Raw genomic sequence first — 16,219 nt, 5'->3', positions numbered from 1 at the left:
CTGTCTTCACTATCACATTTTAAAGCAGATCCTAGTTGATACATCTAGTAGTACCTCATTGGTTTCCCATTTCTTGTGCAAAGGTATAAAGGAAAGATGCACAAAGATGGAGAGAGGCATGATAAGCACTCACCTAAGCCCAGAGTACACGGCAAGCACAGGCTAGAGAAAACTACAGGAAAGGCAGGGCACTGTACAGAACACTGTCTTCCTCCATGGTATGGTGTAAAGAACTGTGTTCATGTGCATTGCCTTTATAACAAATATGATGGACTAATGAGTTCACCTTTATAAAAGCATCATTCCTCAAAAATGTTTGAACTGGCATTTTAGACAAGATATCTTCTCAACACAAAACTTTTATTTTGTTTTTAAAAAAATACAACAATATCAATATGCAAATTTGACATTACACTGTAAAGGTATTCTATCTCCTATACCCATCTCATACGCAAAGATCAAAATACAACAAATATGAAACTGATTTAATAAAAAAAATATTAGATGCACATCTCACACATTAGAATGCAATGGAGTCACTTAAGAGGAAAACTAAAGGCCAAGTTATGCTATATTCATTGCAATGCTTTCCAGATTTCCAACTTGAGATATTTACAATGCTTCCCATAGTAAATACTGACATTTGGTTGCTATTTCCCATTGCAAAATCAAAATAAATTCAAATGTTAGTTTCAAAAAGCAGCTGTTAAGAATAAGCAGCTTACAATAAAATATACAATTAAATATTTTTACATTTTAACTGCAAGTGTCAGCTTAATAACTTTTTTACTAATTTAATAAAGAGAAAGACACACAGTCTCCAAAGCAGATTTTCAAGTTAATGCAAAAAGGTTTTTAATTTCAGAAGTTTAAAAACAGTGTACCTTATATTCCTTCTTCCATGCCTCAAAGAGATCCATTGAAACACTTCCTTCATCTACATATTCAACATCAAACCTGTGTGATCTTGCAAATGATAATATTGCTTTCATAGATCGCTCCGTCTCACTTACGGCCCACAGACCTCTGGTAGTGGTAGGTACTCTATCATCTACAAGTCCTTCTTCATCTTCTATCATTTCTTCAAAGATTGCAGTCTGGCCTTTGACTCTGAAAAAATATCAGAAACAAGTAATTCTAACTGCTGCCTGCTAGTGAATAACTAGCACTGCAAATGAGCGAGGCCAGCAGGAAACACAGAAAAGCCAGTTCAGTACTCTACAGTAATTTTCACGTTAGTAAGAGCATTTGTAGGTCCTTGAAAAAAATAGTAATCCTGAAAATTGTCTTGTACTTCTATTTTTGTTTTGTTTTATATTTTTGGGGCAGGGTCTCATGTAGTTCAGACTAGCCTCCTAGTCACTATGTAGCAGAGACTGGCCTTGAACGCCTTACTATCCTTCCTCCAACTTTCAAACGTAAAGATCAAAAAAAAAAAAAAAAAACAAAAAAACCTACATGTGTGTGTTTTTGTACTTCATGAGCTCAATCCCTGGTAACAACAACAAAAATAAAACCCTTTAAATCTCATTCTACAAATTACATTCTAAGAATCCTGAGCAACCACAATTACCAGGCATTAAAAACCAAAGAAAAGACTCAGTGGCAACAGAGCAAAGGCCACAATCAGGACACAGACGTGCCAAGTACACCAATCCCAACTCAGCATACGTTTCTGATGAAGAAAATAACAAGAACTTCAGTTTTTTATTGGGTACTTAGTATGTACTAGCATTCCCTAAACGGTTTTGTTTGTATGTATGTATGTATATATGTGTGTGTATATATATATATATATACACACACACACGTATATGTGTATATATTTTTTCTTATTTAATATTTAATTGTACATTAAGTTATTACCTTCACTTCATGGTCAAAGAGGTAATTTGCTCCTGACAGTAGTCAGGGATTTGAGTTCAAATTCATCAAAGTCTAGGACCTTACTACTACTCCCAACTGCTTCTCAATTACAGTAATTACAGACTGTGTCTCATAAACATTTAGGTGTAGCTTCTATGGAGAAAAAAATGGGCATGTTAAATCCCAAAGGATTATTAAATGGATTTAATACAGGAAAAATATACCAAAAGTCATAATAGAAAATACAGTCACATACTCAAGACTTTAAAATGTTCCCTTTTCCTCATGGGTAATAATCAGTGAACTTACGTGTTAAAAAATAGCTTTGATTCATACTCTGTGAACAATTCATCAGCTTTACAAAAGACGCAGCTGAAAGAGATTATCAGAGAAATATTTATAAATATGACCCACAATAACATATTTTTAAAAATAAAAACCCAAAAACACAAAAGCCCCCAGCATTTTGTATTTTATTTTTCTAACAAATAGAGTGTTTAAGAAAACAATGATATGGTTTTCAAGCACACAATCCTTGGTTTGTTTTAGTTTAAAAAAGAAATGTTTACATCTGTCTGAATTAAGATAAAATGGTTCAACTTATGAACAACCATTTCTGAGATCATGCGGGATCCTGTCTAAGTTCCACAGACACCTACCAGTTGAGAGGGAGTCTAGCTGGCCGCAGGTGGCAAACTGTTGCAGACTCAATCACCTCCCGGGATGGAGGCTTCTCCAGCTTCTTCACAGCCTCTCTCACCAGCTTCTGGAACTTATGGAGCTCTTCCATTTGTGTTGTAAGTAAGAACTGAAGACCTCTGCAGTCACGGAACCTTATTCCCAACAGCAGCACAGCACAAAGAAAGTCAGTCAGTTTCTTCAGAAAACGTGTGTCAATCATGGTGTTAAAGAAACTGTCATATTCACACACTTCACTGAGACTTCCCTTTAGAGTGTATCCACTGGTACCTACCAGTACTCAAGGTTTAATAAAATGCAATGCCTGTTACAAAAAGATGACAACGTCTTTGGTAATTCTATTCTTGGGACCTAACAGAGAGGATACTGTATCTTTCAAGATCAGGACTAATATAGTCTAGCTTTCTAAGGTTGGATGACTACAGTCTTCTGACATTCTTTTTCTATTTAAAGAGAGTAGACTATACAGTCTGAAACAAAATTAAGAAGAAAAATGGATAAGAGTCATATTTCTTGTTATAAAAATGTAATTAAGTTAGATGACGTGGTACAAGTCTTTAATCCCAGCAGAGGCAGGGGCAGGGGCAGGGGCAGGGGCAGGGGCAGGGGCAGGGGCAGGGGCAGGGGCAGGGGCAGGGGCAGGGGCAGGGGCAGAGAGAGAGAGAGAGAGAGAGAGAGAGAGAGAGAGAGAGAGAGAGAGAGAGGCAGACAGAGGCAGAGAGGCAGGTGCCAGATGGATCTGCGAGTTGAAAAACATCATGGTCTACATAAAGAGTTCAGGATAGGGCTACTTAGAGACCAGATTTCAAACAAACAAGAATACATATAAAACAACAACAGCAACAAAGAACAGACCTCAAGGCTCTAAAAGGAGAACATTTCATATGGCTAACAGAAGAAAAAAAGATCTCCGTTTTAGACTTAATATCTGTAAACCCTAGATGTTCCTAAGTCCATGGCGGGACACTGGAGCGCATGCCCCTCCTGATACTAAATGACCTGCACGCTGTACACAGTGGCTCAGTTCTGCATTACTGCCTTACTTCTCGGACATAGACAGCTTGTCAGTTTGTTGCTTGTAGTTACTGCTTATTTCATTTCGCACCCGCTGAACAAGTTCCTCATCAACAGAAAATTCCATTGCTCTATGGATTACATTCAGCCACCAAGGAGAATTAGAATGAATCTGAAAAAAAGGCCAAAACTGACCAATTACTGCATATATTAGCATTCAATGGGAAAAGAGATATGAAAAATGAAAAAATACTGATAAATTCTGTTCTCAAAGGATTATAACTGGTAAATGTGTACATACTGCATATATCTATATCACACAGAAAAACACACAAACTGTGTGTATTGGGCAAATACCTCTTTGTATTCATAACAAGAATACTCTACACGAACGATATTTTATGTAAAATTTGTGTATCAAAGCTGTTTTAAAAAGATTTTTACCAAAATAAAAGCTAAGTGTAAAGGGTAACACACTAAAGAAAGGTTAGATCTAATCAATGAACTAGATTCCACCCAATACATAACAAAAGTACAACTGTTACCAAGTAATTAATGAATTAGGAAGCACAACATGGGGAACAATTGATAAAACATTTGAAGTAAAAGCCTATGTGCGTGTGTTGTTTACTGTTAAGATTTTGCTCTGGTGTCATAAAAAAAGAAACTCAGAAAGGACAAGTATCTAGTCTGCAAGAATAACACCTGTGATCCTAAATGTGGGAACATACATAGCTAAGATCAAAGAGAGATTACCGAAGTCTTATGCTTTCTCTAAAGGACAAACTGTTATTTATCCAACATAAAAACCCCCCAGAATTTCAATATAGCAGACTCATCAACATACTAGTCCATCCACTCTAGGAATAGACACCATTAACTGTAAATATACTTGTTGTGCAGTTTGAGTGAGAATGGCCTGCACAAGCTATTATGTTCACATTCTAGGTTCCAAGTTGGTAGAAGTATCTGGCAAAGATTAGGAGATATGGCTTGAAGGAGGTGTGTCACGCAGGTAGGCTTCAAGAGACTCTCTGCTTTCCCAGGATACTTTCTTTGTCTGCCTCACACAAATGGATCAAGACATGAGCTCTCAAACTCTGACATACCAAGGCTTATTGACAGTAAAGGCAACAGCACTCAGGAGCCACTAGACGCCCGCCTTGGTGAGAAATGAAAGGTCTTTCCTACACCTCGGGCCCCAGCAGCCCTCACAGAATCAGCAGCGAATCTGCTCCCTTTCCTTCTCCGGCCAGATCACAGGCACCGTCGCTTTTCTACTATAAATGTGAATGTTCCATGGTTATCTCTGTCTGATGAATTAGTTACTTTTCTGTTGCTATAATAAAAATATTGTATCCAAAGCAAAAAAGACATGAACTCTCAGCTGTTCCGTTCTCTGTGCCTTTGCTCTGCCATCTAACCTTTGAAACCATAAGTCCAGTTAAATAATTCAATTGTTTTCATAAGTTGTCTTGGTAAAGGTGTTTGGTGAAAGCAACAGAAAAGTTAACTAAGATGTCTGTGTCACTCAAGTAACTGCTAAGAATTTGAAGGGAAACAAAAAGTTCAAACAAAACACAAATAAATAGATCCAAAATGCTATTGGGTGACACGTACCTTCTTTTGGAGCTCCCTAATGGACTGCTGCACAGGCTGCAAAGCTTGCTGGGCCTCGGCAACTTCTGTGTTACACTTACTCATATAGTGCTCTCGCAGCTGCTTGGCCTGTGTGGAGATAGAAAGTCAAAAACACTTTCACTCAAGATCTTGATCATAATTTAGTATTGTGTTTCAGGAACAATGTGGTCGCTCCATATAGTTAAAGTTCCTTGATATAAACATAAAATTTTGTATTATAAAAAATATTCTAGAAATTCCTAAAAAAAAATCAAACAATCAAAAGAAAAAAATGGTATGCCGAAGTCACAAAATTTAAAAAGCCTAAAGATTTCTTCCTTATAGAATAAAAAGACATTAACATCTCACCGGTGAGCCTAGATCTTACAGAATTACTTGTCTGCTTTAGTTGTTGCAGTACTTTTAAGAAATGCCATTGTTTAAAAATAACTCTTGAGTTACACAGTAATAAAGGTGTTAGAAGTGAACCTGTTCCTACAAAACCTGTGTGTACAAGTCCTAAGCTCAATGTGACTGCCCCTGGAGAGGCCTGCAGGCTAACTAAGCCATATGAGTGACGCTCCCATAAGAGGCCTTATGAGGAAAGAAGTCCTGGGATGCACAAGCGCGAATGGAAGGCAGTAAGCAAACAGTGACATCTAAATCCCAGTGAGGAGCTGAAGAGAAACTAAACCCAGAGGTTTGAGGATATATATGCTGACTCTGGACTTCAACTTCTACAACTGTTAGAAATATTTATTCTTTAAGCCTCACAGCCTAGTATTGTTATGATATTCCTAGTGGACTAAAACTACCAGGAATAAAAAGTTATTACCACTCTTTCACCTTCTTAAATAACAGTGAACAAAAAGAATTCATAAAAAATATGGTGTACAGAGGTAGGGAGATAGCTCAGTGCTTACAACGCATGCCCAACAAGTTAGAAGACCAGAGCTCAGATCTCCAGAACTCACATGCATGCCAGTGGACATGAAAGCTTGCCTTTAAATCTAGCCTTGGAAGGTGGAGGAAGGATTCCCTGAACAAGATGAACGGCACAACTATATCAGTGAGCTCTGTTTTTGACTGAGAGAAATTGCCTCAAAGAATGAGACAGAAGAGCGAGCCTTCCAGGATGACTCCTGACATCAGTCTTGGGCCTCCATATTCATGCACACACATCTACCAACAAATGAGAGCCTGCATGCACATATGCATGACCCACACATACAGAGTTGGAAAAAAAAGTGATAAAACACACACACACACACACACACACACACACATGACACACCCTTCAGCTTTCAAAAAGGAAAAATTTCTGTTATTTCTGACACCATATATAAACACAGGGGACAATACATTAAATAACACAATTGAAGCATTGAAAGATAAATGCTGCATGACCTCAGACAGATGTGGGACTTAAAAAGTAAAACTCCTGCAAATACAGAACGGTGGTTGCTGGGGACTGCAGAGACAGGGATCCTGCAATACATCAAAGGGCTATACCACAATGACTACTTACCGTATGCTGCTCAGAGTAGATGTGAAATATTTTTACTATAAAAACCAAGCTCATGAGATAATGGGTGTCTTAGTCGGGATTTCTATTCCTGCACAAACATCATGACCAAGAAGCAAGTTGGGGAGGAAAGGGTTTATTCGGCTTACACTTCCATGCTGCTTGCTGTTCATCACCAAAGGAAGTCAGGACTGGAACTCAGACAGGTCAATTGACCCCTTGTCAACTTGACACACAAACACATCACTAGTAAGCCTCAACCCTTACATTCTTATTTATCCCCAAGGTCTAAATAACTTTAAAAGTCCCACAGTCTTTACATATTCTTAAAATTTCAATCTCTTTAAAATATCCATCTCTTTTAAAATCCAAAGTCTTTTTACAATTAAAAGTCTCTTAACTGTGGGCTCCATTAAAACAGTTTCTTTCTTCAAGAGGGAAAATATCAGGGCACAGTCACAATCAAAGCAAAAATCAATCTCCAACCGTCCAATGTCTGGGATCCAACTCACGATCTTCTGGGCTCCTCCAAGGGCTTGGGTCACTTCTCCAGCCATGCCCTTTGTAGCACACACGTCGTCCTCTGGGCTCCAGATGCCTGTACTCCACTGCTGCTGCTGCTCTTGGTGGTCATCTCGTGGTACTGGCATCTCCAAAGCACTGCATGACCCCTTCAGTCCTGGGCCTTCAATTACAACTGGGGCTGCACCTTCACCAATGGCCTTCCATGGCTTCTCACAGTGCCGAGCCTGTGCTGCTGTGTGACCCCTTCATGCCTTCAAAACCAGTACCACCTGGGTGACCCTTACACATTACCAAGTTCCACTGCAGAAGGAGTACAACCTTGCCTATCTCTGGAACACAGCCTCTTTGTGCTTTCAGAAAACACTTCCCAGAAGATGTCACCTCAACGATGCTGGTCTCTTCTTAATCACCGCTAATTTCTTAGCTCCAGCTAACCAGCATCAATAGTCCCAGTAATGCAAAGTTTTTGCTTTAGTAGTTCTGATATCTTGTTAATCACAGCTGATTCTTCAGCCCCAGCTAACCAGAACTACAAAAACTTCACAATAAAAACAGCAATGGCCCTGAAGAGAGTCTTTAATTTTCCCTCTGAAATTTCACAAACCAGGCCTCCATCTTCTGCACTGTTCTCAGCATTATCTTCCAAGCTCCTACACAACATCTGACAGAGCTCTTAACAACGAATGGATCTTCAAGCCCAAAGTTCCAAAGTCCTTCCACAGTCCTCCCCAAAACATGGTCAGGTTGTCACAGGAATACCCCACTCCTGGTACCAATTTGTCTTAGTCAGGATTTCTATTCCTGCACAAACATCATGACCAAGAAGCAAGTTGGGGAGGAAAGGGTTTATTCGGCTTACACTTCCATGCTGCTTGCTGTTCATCACCAAAGGAAGTCAGGACTGGAACTCAGACAGGTCAGGGAGCAGGAGCTGATACAGAGGCCATGGAGGGATGTTCTTTACTGGCTTGCCTCCCCTGGCTTGCTCAGCCTGCTCTCTTAAAGAACCAAGACTACCAGCCCAGAGATGGTCCCACCCACAAGGGGCCTTTCCCCCTTGATCACTAATTGAGAAAATGCCTTACAGTTGGATCTCATGGAGGCATTTCCTCAACTGAAGCTCCTTTCTCTGTGATAACTCCAGCTGTGTCAAGTTGACACACAAAACCAGCCAGTACAATGGGGATATATAATTTATGTTGTTAGCCACCCCATTTCACAGTATCTGTAAGCATGTATAAATGTATGCAATTTTGTCAATAAAAATTACTCATTTTAACAAATACAAAGGGTTAAATATAGTTATCAAATCCATTTTTTTATCTTGCTGATTCCAATAAAAATTCTACTTTGAAGTTTAATATACTTCAACCATATCTACTCTTTCAATGGTCACTTTCTTTTTCTTTGATCTTAAAAAAGGCAAATATTCTGGGGAGACTTAGTATAGCATGCTATGAGGAATTTCTATTAAAATAAGGTATAGTATTATCCTGTTCAGTGAGAGAAACTTGAACTGAGAATTTGAGACATTTACTCTCTTAAAGAAAACACAGCAAGGAAGAGAACATCTGTAGCGTTTCTGTTTTCTGAACTATACTCTTTATAGTCCTACCATGAAATCAAAATGTTTTCATCTATTAAAACATATACATGTTGTATCTACAAACAATCTAACCTATCTGCAAACAGATCACCAGGCAAACAAAATAATAAGGAGTCCAACTTTCTCTGTCACTCCAAACCACCACAGCAATGTTTGGAACATTAAATCACAGGAAAGCATGGTTGGCTACTTTTATTTAAATGTCATGCAAGATACTTCTATAAAGTAAACCTTTATAAATAAAAGAATAACAGTTACCTCTTCTTCAAGTCTGCCATCTCTCAAGGTGGGAGGTATTCCTGGGTGTTTGGCTCCCAACAGCTCCATTAAGTTATGTGTGGCATGCAGTCTCTGTTACAAACACAAAAGGTAAAGCTGTGATGCAGTGCAGCAGACACCGCAGAATCTACACACAGAGAATTAAGTCAAAACTTATATTGTCAAATAGTTTTCCTTTGAAAATATTCCAGTAACATTGCCCCACCACCACCAAGGAAAATGGACATCTAATGTCTTCAATGATAATGACATGAATTATTTTCAATTAAAGATATACATGATTTTCTGTAGCATGGCTATGTGTTAGGGATTAGTCTGGAGCTGCTATGTAGCTAGATACTGGCTCCCAAGATCTGGTTGCACTCCCAATGAGCAGATTCTCACATGCACCAAATGATGTTGTATAAACTTTGCTCGCCAATCTTCTATGATTGCCAATTAAAACTGGCTACAGCCAGTAACTGGGGAGACAGAGGTAGGCGGGGTTTTGATTACTAGGCTGGAAGTCTCAGGTAGGGAGCACAGGAGAGGGAGAAGAACAAAGAAGATAAGAGAACAAGAGGTTTCCATTAGAGGGGATAGACCAGGAGCACAGGGCCATAGAAATACACCCCAAGGACAGACTGAAGGAATAGAAATAACCAGGGCAAGACTCGAACCAGCAAGTAACTTGGAAAGCACAGCTGGGAAATAGCCAGCCTAGTGTAAAGAAACAGTTTAGTGATAATAGCCTAGTAATTGTGCTAAAGCTGATTAAATAAATCAAGTAGGACTATGTATTACTGGGCGGGGGAGGGGGGTGCAGATCATATTAAGAACTAGCAGAGTTAATTAATCTCATTAATTGGTGCCCAATACGGGGCCAAAAGAAGTGGCCCTGAAGACAGACTGATGAAATAAAAGCAGCCCAGGTGAGACTCAAATAGCAAGTAACTAAGGAGTGAGTGCAGCTGGGAAATAGTCAAATTTAGCATAGAAAAATAAGAGTAGGGATAATCAACCAGCACCTGTGCTAAGACGGTTAAATAAATCAATAGGATTACTGAGGGGCTGGCTGGGGCATATTAATAACAGAGCTAATTGATACCATTTACAACAACAGCTCTGTACTCAGGAGCAAACAGAGTATATAGGCATACTTGAATACACCAAGCTTAAAGTATGAAAAGAGGGAAAGTTGGAGTTGAAGAGATTAGAGGAAGGGAAAAACCTCTTTATTTCTGTGTTAATACATCTACCTACTTCCCGCCCTGATGCTGAGTCAGCAACTTGCTAAAGGTTAGAAGCAATGAATAGACCTGAAATGAAATCACAGTTAGTTTTACTCTTAAATTTATATTTTACCTGAGAAGATAGCTAGGGCCTCAAGATTATTAGGTGAGAATTCTGGCCAAATATGATTTGGTGCCAAAATATGATTTGAGACTTTTGGGATTCATTCTATCTGGGCATAAATCACTAGCTATAGTGTTAAGTCTCTATGGAGTCTACATTACTTCAAATGTCTTGACAATTTTCAACATGGCTTCTTAAATCACACAATGTACAGTAATAATAGATTTAATAGTAAAAATGTACAAATGATACTAGAGATATGTGTTTCATCTTCTCTGCGTATACTTGTGAAAGATGAGTTTTCAGTTTTTTCACAAGTAGTTAGAGGGGAAGATATGTGTAGCACTTTCTTCCCGAAGAGAAGTACTAAGCTGACTGGACCACGTAAGGATTCAGTGAGCACCACTCTGCTTGTCAGCAGAGATGAATTAATGAAAAGCAAGAATCAAACTGATCACTCCTCTTTGGATATTGAATTCAAAATTTTAGTACTCAATCTATCTCCTTGCCCCTCTTGCATCTTTATTTCCTTTTTTTCAAGAGCAGAACAACTTTCCTGTTAGGTACTCACATGTATTTAAGGTCACTGTTTAAGGCCTTGCTGCTCAGCTAACCTTTGCTACAATCCTGTCCTTCTTTACTCCTTTCTGCTTTTTTTTCCCGAGACAGGGTTTCTCTGTGTAGCCCTAGCTGTCCTGGAATTCACTTTGTAGACCAGGCTGGCCTCGAAATCAGAAATCCGCCTGCCTCTGCCTCCCAAGTGTTGGGATTAAAGGCGTGCACCACCACACCCGGCTCTTTACTCCTTTCTAAATGGCCACTGTATCACATGGCAAGGTTAAGTTCTAAAGCCTGAAAAGTCAACCTCCCTAGGTAGCAGCCCAGGCTTACCAAGGTTAATGCCTACCTATGTCTTCACTGCTGACTTAGCTGGGATCTTACCTGTACCTTGCTGGAAACACAGTCACTATTATAATTCACACATACATCTCTTGCTGGAAACACAGTCACTATTATAATTCACACATATATCTCTTGCTGGAAACACAGTCACTATTATAATTCACACATACATCTCTTGCTGGAAACACAGTCACTATTATAATTCACACATATATCTCTTGCTGGAAACACAGTCACTATTATAATTCACACATATATCTCTTGCTGGAAACACAGTCACTATTATAATTCACACATACATCATCTCTTGCTGGAAACACAGTCACTATTATAATTCACACATACACCTCTTCCTAAAAGGCCTCTGAGGGTCTAGCACAGAAGAGCAAAAAGGTCAGGTTTATTTACTGTCTTTATTTAGTCAGTTTACTTAGTTTAGCTAAATTTTTTTTCATTTTGATGAAAACTATTTAACAAACATGTTGATGTCAAATGAAAAATTATAAAATTAGCCTACTCTCTGAATTACAAATAATGAAAACTATCTCCCAGTGTAGGCTATAGGCCTCCATAGAGAATATTGATTTTCAAACTCTATTACTCAAATCATTCAAGACAATAGTAAAAAGGAATTCCAGCTCTTACCTCTAGTATTCTGACTCAGTTCATTGTTACCCTTTATTTTAATGTTAACATGTTGAAAAAGTGTTGTTTAGAACAATTTGAATATGTATTTGAAAATTTTCAGGCTACACTCACTTGAAGGGAATCAGTTTTGAGTTTTCCTTTGTGCTCCTCAGACGAACGTAATACTTCTCTGTAGAGCTCCGCTGCCAAGGCATATTCACCTGCAGAGAAAGGACACACGTCACAGCACTCCCAGTGTTAGCCAGTTACCTTTAATCTAAAAAGTCTTACCACAAAAATAACAACTTTAACTCTTACTATGGTTATTATTATTGATTCTTCAGTGCGGGGGATGAATTCGGGGCTCTGCACATGCTGGACAGCAGCCTTACCACCACGGTAATACCCTCAGGTATGGATCTTATTAAAGAATCTGACCTCATATAGGATTACTCCTGTCTTTTTTTTAAAAGGTGATTATGGTTCCTTTATTTCACAGGATATTTTAGTGTTTCCAATTATAGAGATAAATTTGGAATAAAGTATACTTATAATGACTTAAAATCATACTGAAAAACTAAGCTTAGAAAGTAACCTTACTCTTATTAGACATAAAGGTTGCCAGTTAGCATTCATTATGACTTAAGGTTAAGACAAATTTCCTTCATCGATAGTAATATAAAAGTATTCACGACACTCTGGTCAATCTACATCTAATTTTCAGAAAAATAATTAACTTTTATTGATATACATATTTGTTCCTAGAATAAGGCATAAATAATTTTCAATTAAAAACATATAAGCTAAACAAGAACAACAGTAATAGGCAGGCAAACTGGGTGGGAGGAAAGACTAGGAGGCTTCATTCCCACACAAAGAACTAGAGCAACCAAGCACTGGAGGGTGGAAAAATGGTCTTCCCCAGGGAAGAGTTTGTCATTGCTTATCTACTCGGTATGATATAGGCAGCCCTGAGAACAAATACACAAGTAACAATATACATACTGAGAACGTTATAGTTAAGTAGATATTGTGTAAGCATATACACATATGCATGTAACAACAATTAATGAAAAAAAGAAGCAATGATTTTTGAACGTGAGCAAGGAGTAGATAGGAGGGCTTAGAGGGAGGAGGGAAATGGCATAATTGTTATCTCAAAAGTGATGAAATAATTTTTAAAAACAACACTTCAAAAACCAAGAGCTGTCTGTAATGTTAGCACTATGAGGGTTGACGACTGGGTCTTTGAGGCCAGCCTGCACTACATAGCAAGCTACAGGCCAACTGGACTAGAGTCAATCCCCATCTCAAGAACAAAACAAGAAAAACATACAGAAACCAGGCACAAATCTTAGCAGTACTTGCACTTCTGATCACACACATCACCAACAGTTCATGCTTACGCAGTTTTCTGTTTGTACTTAGGAGGACTCACACTTGGAATAGTATCTAGTGAAGCACAGACTGCCAAGCATTCGCCTGCGGGTCAAATCTGACCTGGATCTTTATATAATTTCTCAGTTTAGAATGGCTTTATATTTTTATTCTTTGAGTGCTGGAGATTAAAATCAGGCTCTGTGTAAGCCAGACAGGTAAGCAAACTGTCATTGAGCTACATAGCAAGCCTAGTTTTACATGTTTTAACAGTGCATATGTTTTACAACATGAGAAATTCAACAACCATAAATAAAGTTGTATTGGAGCCCAGCTCTGTTCATTCCTGTACTGTCCACAGCTGCTTCTGCATTGCACAAGCAGGACCGAGTGGATGCTGGGGACCCCTGTGGCTCACAAAGCTGCCAGGTCTTGTCTACTTACTATAAAGAAGGGTGGTGACACCGGCAGGAAGGAGTCATGGTTAATAGCTAGAATAAAGCATCTACTCTTATTTGCTCTCTGAAGAAAATCTCAAAACTAGTACATTATAAATTAAATTTAAAATGGTATGTCAGAGAAGCTATGAAATACAAAGAAGGTGCAGAGGTGTTGCTGATTCTCTGCCAAGAGGAATGTTATTCTTTTCTTAAAATAAAAACTTTAAGTATTCTTTATACTTAAAGAATATTATATTTATATTAAATATAATAGAATATTTATAACTAAAATCAGTTTTCTGTATAGATATGTACACTTCTGTAAATTTGCCTCTTCTTTCACCTAAATTCAAATATATGTACACGTATATATGTAAATACATATATTCCCATATACATACACATAATAGAAAGCATTCTAAAATACATACTTTCACAATACTGAGGACTCAACTAATTTTTATTCAGTTCTATATTGGAGAAAATGATTTTCATAAAAATAAGTCACCTAATATAATGAAGAGTAATATTCAATTATCTTTATGCAGTGAATATTTTTTTGAAACAGGATCTACCTATTAAACCTCAATTAACCTTGAATTCCCATTTTTATGCTCCAACTTTTGTGGTGCTTAGACTGAAATGCCATTCACACATATGGACACAACTAGTTTCTATTTATTTATTTATTTATTTATTTATTTTTTGATTTTTAATATTTTTATTACATATTTTCCTCAATTACATTTCCAATGCTATCCCAAAAGTCCCCCATAGCGCCCCCCACTTCCCTACCCACCCATTCCCATTCTTTTGGCCCTGGCATTCCCCTATATTGGGGCATATAAAGTTTGCAAGTCCAATGGGCCTCTCTTTCCATTGATGGCCGACTAGGCCATCTTTCGATACATATGCAGCTAGAGACAAGAGCTCCGGGGTTCTGGTTAGTACATCATGTTGTTCCAACAATAGGGTTGCAGATCCCTTTAGCTCCTTGGGTACTTTCTCTAGCTTCTCCATTGGGAGCCCTGTGATACATCCAATAGCTGACTGTGAACATCCACTCCTGTGTTTGCTAGGCCCCGGCATCGTCTCACAAGAGACAGCTATATTTGGGTCCTTTCAGCAAAATCTTGCTAGTGTATGCAATGGTGTCAGCGTTTAGAAGCTGATTATGGGATGGATCCCTGGATTTATAAAGAACAATCATTTAATAAACTTCCATTTAAAGGAAGCATTGTAGCTTAGACCATAATTTAAGCAGCTGATCAGGAATGATTCATTATAGAACCTGGTTCATGTTTCTAGAAATACACTGTCTGTGGAAAACTCAAAGTATGTATACGCAACACATTTTACAAATACAAGCCAAAGCCAAATTTGGAAATACACATTTTCAGCCACTTGATGGCACTAACACTTCCACGTTACTTCAATAGACTTGAGAATTCCAAACTCATTTACTTCAAGCATGGTGTTTAAACTCGTAATACCATGTGTTTAAAATACCAGTCACTGAGGATCTGAAAGTACTCGTTATACATCACACATTTCCATACTATAAGAAAGTGTTTCCAGAATTTGAAGAAAGAACACACGTTTGAGTTCAGCCAAGTTCAAGGCCTGCTTGGATTATAGAGGCCTACTTTAGGGGTTGAAGGATACCATTTCTTAGACAGGATGCTAGACTTTAATGACCACAAAGTATTTTCATTACATTCATTATTCACACATTTTCAAAGGAAAGCATACATTTTTTTTTTTCTTTTGGTTTTTCGAGACAGGGTTTCTCTGTGTTGCCCTGGCTGTCCTGGAACTCACTTTGTAGACCAGGCTGGCCTCGAACTCAGAAATCTGCCTGCCTCTGCCTCCCAAGTGCTGGGATTAAAGGCATGTGCCACCACGCCTGGCCATATTTTTTATATGTAGTAGTCAAGTAATCTATAAACCCTAACCACAGTTACTCTATTCAATTAAGTTGAGACTGTAAAAAGCTGATATTAGATATGATACACATTTTCCCAATTTTTGCTTAATTCTGTCCAAGTTGGTATGAAATAAAGTTCAACTGTAAAATTCTTTACCAGAGTTGCTTACCTATTCAGTCTTTAACAGACTATAAGGCCCAGGTAATTTTAATCCCTGGATTACTACTATTACTACTACTACTACTACTACAGAACACACTTACCAAAATGGTTAAAAACATAGGAAATGTAAATTCGTAAGTACTATTACTTGAAAGAGCCTGTCCTAAAAGGAACTTCTGTTAAAGTTGTAGGTGCCATATTTGAAATCAGACCCACTCTAAACCCATATTTTTGTTCTGTTAATTATTGCTAATAAAACTTACACTGTGAGCAAGGTTAACTCACTAAGTATCTGAGGTCACTTCATATTACA

General features: G+C 38.1%; 1 protein-coding gene across 3 annotated transcripts in view; it reads right to left on the bottom strand.

Moving 5' to 3' along the window:
- Positions 1 to 16,219, bottom strand: part of Shprh (SNF2 histone linker PHD RING helicase) — a 71,018-nt gene that overhangs the window by 29,849 nt on the left and 24,950 nt on the right. For all 3 annotated transcript variants that reach the window (XR_015048369.1, XM_021174217.3, XM_085842630.1), the window contains exons 15-21: positions 12,132 to 12,220; positions 9,114 to 9,206; positions 5,200 to 5,307; positions 3,609 to 3,751; positions 2,526 to 2,699; positions 2,176 to 2,238; positions 885 to 1,110 (exon numbers count right to left, since the gene is read on the bottom strand). Coding sequence is in view for 2 of the 3 variants with exons in the window: in XM_021174217.3 (XP_021029876.1) it covers positions 885 to 1,110; positions 2,176 to 2,238; positions 2,526 to 2,699; positions 3,609 to 3,751; positions 5,200 to 5,307; positions 9,114 to 9,206; positions 12,132 to 12,220 (896 nt within the window). In the remaining variant the exon portion in view is untranslated. The remainder of the gene's footprint in view (positions 1 to 884; positions 1,111 to 2,175; positions 2,239 to 2,525; positions 2,700 to 3,608; positions 3,752 to 5,199; positions 5,308 to 9,113; positions 9,207 to 12,131; positions 12,221 to 16,219) is intronic.

This window comes from Mus caroli, unplaced genomic scaffold (genome assembly GCF_978045245.1).
Source record: "Mus caroli unplaced genomic scaffold, Mus_caroli_1 scaffold_9, whole genome shotgun sequence".
In the NCBI taxonomy this organism is placed as follows: Eukaryota; Metazoa; Chordata; class Mammalia; order Rodentia; family Muridae; genus Mus; species Mus caroli.
This window is presented reverse-complemented; position numbering and strand designations above follow the sequence as displayed.